The sequence below is a fragment of the Dendronephthya gigantea genome, unplaced genomic scaffold, assembly GCF_004324835.1.
Source record: "Dendronephthya gigantea isolate DGI-Jeju-01 unplaced genomic scaffold, DenGig_1.0 000065F, whole genome shotgun sequence".
Lineage (NCBI taxonomy): Eukaryota > Metazoa > Cnidaria > Anthozoa > Malacalcyonacea > Nephtheidae > Dendronephthya > Dendronephthya gigantea.
This window is the reverse complement of record NW_021163075.1, coordinates 1,280,727-1,290,692: the sequence shown is the minus strand read 5'-3', so window position 1 is coordinate 1,290,692 and position 9,966 is coordinate 1,280,727. Positions and strand designations below refer to the sequence as shown.

The window sequence follows — 9,966 nt, the reverse complement described above, 5'->3', positions numbered from 1 at the left end:
AGAGACCCTGCAGGTACGAGGTTGCCCACCCTACACATCTGACACCTGTGAAATGGCTATTTTGAGATTTAAAGCTCAATGTTATTAATTTACGATTACGTTACGACTCGTTTTTACCCTGCATGCAAGCTTCAAATCTTCTGTGCAAGTTATATTTTGTCTTTCATAAATTCTTTTGCTCTCTAAGTCTAAGTATTAAGAATTGGCAATGTGTCTACACTAATTTCTGCAGTGTCAAGCCGATCAACCAATGTTAAAAAATAAAAACATTACATAACCTAATAACCTATACCAAACCCATAAACATGTATCCTCTCCTCTGTATGACCTGCCCCAAAGCCTTTTGTTTGGAGCCTAACGCAACAAAAAACGCTGGTTACAAAACATCGAAGGATAAAGGTTGGCTTTTTATGAGTTATTTCTTATACAACAACAAAAGTGATTACGACAAATGCAAATAGTTTTCAAACAAAATGTGGCTGCCTCGAGCGTATATATAAGGAAGAGAAAGTTTGACTTGAAACACGAAGTAACAAAGTTTGAAACGTTATAACAGTTAACGAGAGAATTAAAGAGACTTGGTATATAATCATGAATCAATCCATTTTGTGTTTTCTTGGTCTGGCTACCATTGTGGTTTTGTGTGGTAAGAACGCATTTGTTTACGAGTGAATCGATGTAGTCAACTATAATGCGGTCAAAATAAAAAAAGTTTCGTGATGAGTTTTTCAAGAAACATTTGAGTAATTTAATCCGGCATTTGTTTAAGATTTCTTGAGAAGCAATTTCTGCACTTGGTTGTATCAGTTTATTGAAATGGTAAATAATCAAATTTCCTGTCTGCTTTACATTTTAGCTTCCGAGCCGATGGAAAGGAGTTTCAGTCAGAACTACCCAGACGCTGGTAAGTCGAACCAATTACAAACCTAGTAGCTGTATCGATCCAATGAACTATACGCGACATTCGTTTATTATTATCATAGCAATTTTCAAATTTTTGTGCATCTTTGACGAAACAGCTACAATGAATCGATATAAATTTTTTATTTATTTTCTCTTTCAGATAAGGGTCAAAAACCCAAAAAATTCTGTTTTGAAGGTAGAAGGATTTTTTTTAATGTTATTTCCGCGAAACTTGGGCCTACATGTACACATGTCTCTAGTCGAAGCGAGCAAAGAGCTTGATAAATTTGTGCTTTTGAAATCTAGCGATTTTATGTTTACATAACATGAAATAACCGTTATTTATCTTTCTGACAAGACCTTTCTCGTGTCGTTATACCTATTTTAATATCATGATATGATCATATATAATAGAGATAGTCGTGTGTTAAAAATTCTTATTCGAAAGTAAATATTTCATTCTCCGTTTTGCATCCACTTGATTATCTCAAGGATTAAATAATCAAATTCGATGCATTCTACATTGAATTATGATCGAGTCTTAATTCCGCTTGCTTTATTGAGACAACCTGCATATAAAGAATATTGTATACTAAAAAAGTGCATTTCCTCAGTGTGTAGAAAAACAAAGACATCTGAAATGACATTAGACTGTGTTGAAGATGAAATTGCCGTTCGATGTGAATCAGAAGGATTTCATGGATCTGCGGCAAATAAAGCTGTTGATGGGAAAGGTTGTGTGGTCGACAACAGTGATTTTCCCAACGATGGCTGGCCTGGAACCCTCTCGGCGGTTTGTTGTGATAAAGACGCTATTCACTTTGTTTAAATGAATACTCGACTACCACGGACTTGCATGCATACACTGGATGATATCTATACTTATCTATTAGTTTACGATAATGATTTGTTGGAAATATATATATATAATCACAATAAAACTTTCATTTGTTAATCCAATGAAATTAGTGTTTCTTTCTGACCGTAAAACTTCCGGAAGCATCATTGGAGTTGATTCAATAGTTACACTCTTTTCATACACACGCTATCTAATTTTGAAATGGAAATATAGCCTGGAGTATAATTTCATATCGCCTGATTCTCACATTTCACAATGAGAAAAGCTGTTGGAATAAAGTGGGAAGATAAAGTGCTTTGTTATTTTGAATAAATATTCTTTGACACCATACACCACTAGCAAAAAATCGCCGTCCGTGATAAACGATGGAACCAGGCATAAGTATATACATTATATAACCACGGTGTTAAAAAGCCATCAGTTTTCTTGTTCATCTTTACAAGACCTGAAACAATTCGCACCTGATATTGCGTCATCCTCTGCTTTTGAAAATCGATTTCAAATTGGCAGTGGTTTGATAAAGAAGCCATGCAAATCAAATCTCACGAGGCCTAATTGATTTAGTTCGAATCGATTCATCCTCAATAATTCAGCTCAGTTTGAAACGATTCAGAAATAAGTTCAAAATATCACCGATTAAATCTTTGTGACTTTATCTACTTCCAAACTCGTTATCTCACAAAAAGTCTTTGTTTATCAAGCGGATATCCATCAGCAATGGTTGCCAAATATAATTCAGCTAAACCTTTGGGCATTACATAAAATTGTTACGTCTTCAATTCTTATTTTGAAGTTGCATAATTATCTTTAAGTACAAGGATATTTGTTTTTAAAAAGGTTCTTACCGGTATTATAAAGATGTTTGCGTCATTGGCAAAAGCATGCTAGCTCTATTGTGCTCTATAGGAAAATGAGATGTAATGTATATAATTAACAGTTATTCTGCGAACTCGAGTCGTATATGAGCTGATAGCCGACGAGGCACATAGCGCCGAGTTGGCTATCGGCCATATACGACGAGAGTGAGCAGAATAACTGTTTTATTATATACACACACTTTGTCGCCATTTCGGTGCATTTTGGTGTGCTATTATCAACTAAAGGCCCTGTCACACTGTTGCGTATCACATTAGCGTATGGCAGCGTATGATAAATATTACGCATACGCCGGAATACGCTGAAATATGCTGGTGGTACGTCGTGCGTAAGTTATACACGTTCCGAGCACGGTCACATACGCTGGTATACGCCGAGGAAGAAAATTTTTTTTAAGTATGCTTAAAAATCTTGTGCGTGTTTGGACGTATGGTTTATACGGTAAAGATAAGCTAGTCATACGCTGAATACGGCAGAAGGACGCTAAATGTACTGTACTAATAGGTTGAGTACGCTAGTCATACGCAAATGAGTAAGTGTGCCGTACAACTAACGTGTTGATAGCGCATCAGTAACGAAGGTCTAACTTATGTGTGACGTATGTTTAACGTCTATAGAGGGCTTAGCGTATGACTGACGATTAAGTAACGCATTTACCGTACAATTAGCGTATAGTTAACGCCTGGTCGTCGTATCCTCAGCGTATTGCAAACGTTACGAGAAAGGGTATATAAATATTATAGCATGTCATTTATTGTGTATAATATATATTTATGTTGGATGCCTTCATATCATCTTGTACCTTCCAGAATAAAGGATGGAGTTAGCTGTTCTTGAATACCTGTTTGATCTCATAGCTTTGACGATTCGTCACATAGAAAATAACAGAAGGAAAAGGAGAAAAAGAAAAAGAAAAAGACGTGAGGTATGGATGAGATCATGGATCGGAAGGCGAAGGCAGTTTGGGATTTACGATCAACTTCTGGTGGAACTCCGAAGCGAGGATACGCGATGTTTCAAGAACTTTATGCGGATGGTCCCCGAGATGTTTGATGAGCTTTTGGCAAGAGTGAGTCCCAGGATCACCAAGAAACATACCTGGTATAGGCGACCCCTGGAGCCTGGGCTGAAGCTCTCTTTGACTTTGCGACACCTTGCCTCTGGGAGCACGTATTCAGCCATGAAGTACGGATGGAGGGTCCCCCACAACACCCAGTCACTTATTGTCAGAGAGGTTTGCCAAGCCATCATCGACGAATACATGTCCGAAGTAATGACCTGCCCTACCACGCCAGAGGGATGGCGTGCCATATCTGATGAGTTCCTCAAGAGGTGGAACTTCCCCCATACATGTGGTGCTATAGATGGAAAGCACATTGCCTGCAAGTGTCCACCAAAAAGTGGATCCCAATATTTCAACTACAAGGGATTCTACTCTGTTGTACTCATGGGCCTTGTAGACGCAGATTATAAATTCATCTGGGCAGACCTCGGTGGTAAAGGGTCATCATCGGACGCACAGATCTACAACAACTCTGAAATCAAAGAATTAACAGAAGACGGAACTATAGGATTCCCCGTCTCCGATGCTTTACCAAATGACTATCAGAGTGTCCCCTACTTCTTTGTAGGTGACAATGCCTTTGCCCTCCGAGAGACAATGATGAAGCCATACAGCCGCCGTGGTCTACACTATGAAGAGAGGATATTTAACTACAGGATTTCCCGCGCCAGAAGAGTAGTTGAAAACGCTTTCGGCATCCTGACGAATCGTTTCCAGGTTCTATTAACTACAATGCAGCATCACCCTGATACAGTGAAGCTCATTGTTAAAGCTTGTATTGTCCTGCACAATCTCATGAGGATACGCTATCCTGAATTACAAAACCAGCATCTAGACCATGCAGAGAACATGAACAACAACTTCATTCCTGGATCATGGAGACAAGACAGAAATTTGCTCGACACACATACAGTTGTTGGGAGAAACACATCCACCAACAAAGGAAAGGGGCTAAGGAATCTGTTGAAGCACTGGGTCAACTCAGAGGCAGGTGCAGTTCCATGGCAAGACAGAATGATTTAGATCAAATTATTGTAAACGAAACTAAACCACAACAAAACTTTTTGTAGATGTCGAAACACATAATAATTATATAGTCACTCCAACATTAATACTGCAAGATTTTAGAATATATACAATGTTGTCCTTTAGACAAGGGAGTAAATGCAGTGTGTATTATGAAATTATGAGAAACAAAAAATGAGAATTTAATTTTGACAATTCGATTATCGTGAGAGTTACTACAGTAACAAAATAGTCAATACTTCTTTCACGTTGGTGGTCGAAGGTGGAGAACCTCATCCTGAAATCCAATATCATCAGTAGATTCCATGATTTCTCGAAATCCTGAAAGACTAGTAATGTTCGGGTGACTTTGCTCAAAGGCTGAGCTTGGACTGTGCGGCGTTGGGCTAGACGTTTCCGTTATTAACTCTGTTGCAGAAGCCAAAGAGGCACGAACCGGGCTTTGCTGCAACGGTTACTGAGCAAGTTGTTGGGAAGGAGGAATCATCTGCTGTTGTTTAGTGGTAGTCTTGTGATGGTGTGGATACTGAAATAACTGCATGTACTCCATGGGCTGAGAGCCTCTCACCAACGGTGCTGGAGGCATATTTATAGGCATGTTGCTGGGTTTCTGATAATGCTCAGAGAAGGATGGTGCTGATGCTCTAAATGAACAGAAGGGAATTCTTGTAGTGGGGTGCAAATCGTGGAGTGGTTGAGAAGGGATCCCTTGTTGGTTAACTTTGATAGATGGAGCCGCCATTGCACTTGGAAATTCATCATCGCTGTCCTCATCCATGAGTTCAGACAATAACCTATTGATGGAGGACCTTGCCTTCTTGTACTTGGACTTGGACATAGTCAAAAGGCTCTCTTTAACATAATTTGCAAAGACACTTTGTGCTGTAATGGGCTGTTGTTTAGCTTTGTAGATGTCTTTGAGGATGGTGCCAGACTCAGCAACTCTTTTCTGTAGAGTCTCAAGGACGTCACTCTCTGTGTCCTGAGGTCGCTTGTGGGACCTTCCAGCGGTAGATCTTCCAGTGGAGTGACTTCATCTAAGACATCCTGCATATCAGCGCAGGCGCTCTCGGCAGCATTAAGATCTCCTCTGTGAAGCTGGATGGTTTCCTTCACCTAGAAGGACCAAAAATATCATGTGGAAATTGTCTCAAATTACTTGGTCATCATGTTGCTAAGGTAATATGGCTGTCTACTTACACTCTGCATGGGCTCCGGTCGGTGGCGAGTGACAGTCTTCAGGAAGGCAAACTTTGAGAGGATCCACTGTTCTCTCTCAGTCAGGTTTGGAGCACTATCCCCGCTTTTCTTCTTGTCAAGGCGCGTATGGGTGTCGCGCAACGATCTGAACCAGCCCTTGAGCATGTCAACAGTCTTGTTCATCTGATGTGCTTGCTCTTCCCAGATCTTCTCTTTCTTGTCTTTCCGCCTATAATCTGTCACATTCCACAGCACAGGATTGTCCATGATAAACTCCAGCATCAGCTCCTCTTCTGTGGCGCTGAGGTTGTAGGGGTTTTTCTTCGCCCTCTTCCTCTTATTTTTCTCCTTGCTATCAGCCCGCCGGAAGGAGGTGAAGTCATCAATGGTTTCAGATGATAAAGCTGATGAATTATGGGAGTCTTGGGAAAGTTGTGTTGGAGATTTTGAGAGCTCAGGAACATGTCGCGCATTATTCAAAGATGTCTCAGGAATAAGCGCATCATCATCAGGTGGTTCAACTACATCTGCAGGTGCACAAACACGTTGTTCGTCAGCTTTGGCAAAGCTAATTATGGAGTCCTCTTTCCTTTTCTTCGTCCGCGGGTAGATGATGTCTTCTTATTTGCCATTGTGTCTTCTTCTTTTTTCACTGTAGGTTTGACATTTTCTCGAATGGAGCCGTGTGAAAATACTGCCGCTTATATACGATTAAAGTCTGTGAAACGCCAGTGGTATGCTTGACATGCGCATTCCAAACGCTTCTCGTAAGCTATTCATACGCTGGCATACGCCAGCGACAGGCTACTCATACGATACTCATACGTTTAATAAGTTAATTTTATGCAAAATGTCCTATTTTTACGGACTTTTTCGTGCGTATAAAAATGAATGAAATGATCTTTATACGCGACTCATACGTTCCTATCATACGCAACAGTGTGACAGGGCCTTAAAGCTTGGATTTCTATTTCACTCAACTCCCCAAATCTTTCAGCCATTTTGTTTACTTTCTCTACTAGACAGATATATAGTAGCCAACCAATGAAATTGCAGCATACCTCGTATCTGGCGCTTGTGTATATAGTTATATGCAATAACACTTCATATAAGAGTCATTAGTACTACTTGAGGAGATATACATCATGCTAATATAGCATTCTAAAGTTATCATCATTTTAGGAGTTACGATTCAACATGTTGCTTGAACGGAAACCTGAACAATAAACTTAAATCACGCCTGTTCTATCTCAGATGTTTTAGTTGTGTCATAAACTGAATAAATCTTCTTTTAAGAACTTAATGTCACCGTAAAGTCACAAAAATGATGTTGCATATCAAACAACGCATATAAAATATAATAAACATGGAATGAGTTAATAGAGATAGCCAACGTAGAAAAATTCTACCAAAGAGATCGCGCAGTCACTTCAAATTATACCTTCACCATATTTGTGTATAACCTTGGTTATCTACCAACAAAGCCGATCAATGTTAAAAAATAAAAACATTACATATTCCAAACCCATACACATATATCTGCTCTTTAGTACCACCTGCATCAAGCCTTTGTTTAGAGGCTAACGCAACAAAAAAAGCTGGTTACAGAACAACGATTAAAGGATAAAGGTTGGCTTTTTTAGAAGTTTATTTCTTTCAGAAACAAAAGTGATTACGACAAATGCAAATAATTTTCAAAAAACAATGTGGCTACCTCGAGCGTATATAAGGAAGCAAAATTTTGAATTGAAGCACGCGAATGTATCAAAGTTTGAAACGTTATAACATTTAACGAGAGAATTAAACAGACTCAGTAATCATGAATCAATCCATTTTGTTTCTTCTTGGTCTGGCAATCATTGTAGTTTTGTGTGGTAAGTATACGCATTTGTTCACGTTGAAGTGAATTGATCTAGTCAAAAGTAAATATAATGCAGTGAAAGTAAAAAGTAGTTTTGTATTTCAATATACGTTGCAAAAAACCCAAACATTTGAGTGGTGTAGATTGAGGAGAGAATCTGTGTTTAAGATTTGCTTTTTCAAAAGCAATTTTTGCAGTTAGTATGTATTTATCTATTGTACAGTTGATTGTAAGGAGCCGGGACAATGTGATTATCATCGTGGAAAATAAATTAATTTGAAATTTTCTGACTGTTGTACATTTTAGCTTCAGAGCCGATGGGAAGGACTTCCAGTCAGAATTACCCAGGAGCTGGTAAGTGGAACCGATTACAAATCTAGTAGCTATATTCAATGAACTATACGAAATTCGTTTATTACTATTATAGCAATTTTCAACTTTTTGTGCGTCTTCGACGAAACAGCTACAATGAGATCGCTATAAATTGTTTATTCCTTTCTATTTTTAGGTGAAGATAAAAAACCCAAGAGATTCTGTTTTGAAGGTAGAATGCTTTTCAGTGTTTTTATTGTTATTTTAATGTCATTTCCGCGACATTTCTGCCAGTAAATATGTCTCTAGAAGCGAGCAAAGAACTTGATAAATTTGTGCTTTTAAAATCTAGCGATTTTATGTTTACTTGGTTATTTTAAGGACTAAATTATCATGCAATTTTCGGTAATCTGCATAACGAGTCTTTATTTCCGCTTTCCTTATTGAGGCAACCTGCATATAAAGAATACTCTATATTATATTAACTTTGGCGGGCATTGCGGTGTATTTTGCGGGCTAAAATGATAAGTTCGTCAGGCTGAAATATAATTTAGCCCATTGCTCTAAGCCAATCAGAAGAATGAAGTGTTTACCTATTGCATAAGAAATGTTTACCTATTGCATAATTTTTTATACAAAAATCGCGCTTTAAAGTTTATATGATAGTAATACAGTTTATTTTCTTGCGCTAAATGTGTTTTTGGCCCTCCTCCCCAGAACACGTTTTAACCCTCGCTACACTCGAGCTAAAATGAGATCAGAGTCGGGCCAAAAACACATTTATGCCCGGGGACATCAACTCTATTGTTATATAACTTATATTAAAAAATACATTTCCTCAGTATGTAGAAAAATACAGACAACCGAAATGACCGCAGTATGTGAAGAAGACGAAATTGCACTTCGATGCGATACAGAAGGATTTAATGGATGTGGGGCGAGTCAATCTATTGATGAGAAAAGTTGCAAGGTCGACAAGTGTGGAGATTTTCCGCACACACCTTGGCGTGGAAAGCTTTCAACAGTTTGTTGTAAAAGAGACGCTATTCATTTTGCTTAAATGAATATTGGACTACCACGGACTTACATGCATACACTGGATGAGATCTACCTATATAATTAATTTAGTTTACGATGATGATTTGTTGGAAATATAATCACAATAAAACTTTCATTTGCTATATGCATTAAAATCAGTGTTTCTTTCTGACCATAAAACTTCCCACGTACCATAATATGGTTAGCAAGGGAAGTCTTTAAAAATGAGCCTGTGTATGTTGGCTGATTCAAACACAATTACCCTATGCATTTTTTGAACAAGATGAGTGGGCCAAGCACGCTTTCTAAGGTTTTCTAACCTTTAAAGTCTTATTCAAATGCATGATAATGAAATAATTTGTGCAAGGATGGAAATGCTGGTAAAAGCATTGAAAATTAAAATTATTGCACAATTTTGGTCAGATTTGTCCGTGAGCTTGCTGTAGATTTTTCTTCCGGAAGAGTACAAAATTGAAATCATCAACATGCAGAATGAATAATAATAATATTATTATAATTACAATATTAATAATAATAATATTCTTAAAATCTTTTGTAAAATTTCAAGAATATTAGTAGGAAAATGGTCGCACCTATCTTACTGTTGTACTTGCAGAATCTGGCACACGATGAATGGATGGAGAATCTTAAAAAGTTTTTGAATTCGTGGTGTAGAAATTCACAGCTTACGATTTCGGAACGAACAAAGGACGAACGAGGAACTAGTCCTTGACACCGCCACTAGTATACATTAACGACAGTGATAAAAAGCTGAAAAGCTCTATTATAATAGATATAATATAATAATATAATATATCTCTTGCATAA

General features: G+C 38.0%; 2 protein-coding genes across 2 annotated transcripts; one reads left to right on the top strand and one right to left on the bottom strand.

The window, feature by feature from the left end:
- The first annotated feature begins 486 nt into the window (after positions 1 to 486).
- On the top strand, positions 487 to 1,981 carry LOC114530763. The gene is made up of 3 exons (XM_028552381.1): positions 487 to 904; positions 1,064 to 1,099; positions 1,518 to 1,981. Exons 1-3 carry the CDS (start codon positions 817 to 819, stop codon positions 1,730 to 1,732), a joined length of 339 nt encoding a protein of 112 aa, XP_028408182.1. The 5' UTR covers positions 487 to 816; the 3' UTR covers positions 1,733 to 1,981.
- Positions 1,982 to 5,278: 3,297 nt separating this feature from the next.
- On the bottom strand, positions 5,279 to 6,877 carry LOC114530749. Its single transcript, XM_028552365.1, has 2 exons — positions 5,928 to 6,877; positions 5,279 to 5,843 (listed from the first exon to the last, which is right to left on the bottom strand). The coding sequence occupies exons 1-2, from the start codon at positions 6,207 to 6,209 to the stop codon at positions 5,568 to 5,570; spliced, it is 558 nt and encodes a 185-aa protein (XP_028408166.1). The 5' UTR covers positions 6,210 to 6,877; the 3' UTR covers positions 5,279 to 5,567.
- Between the last annotated feature and the right edge of the window lie 3,089 nt (positions 6,878 to 9,966).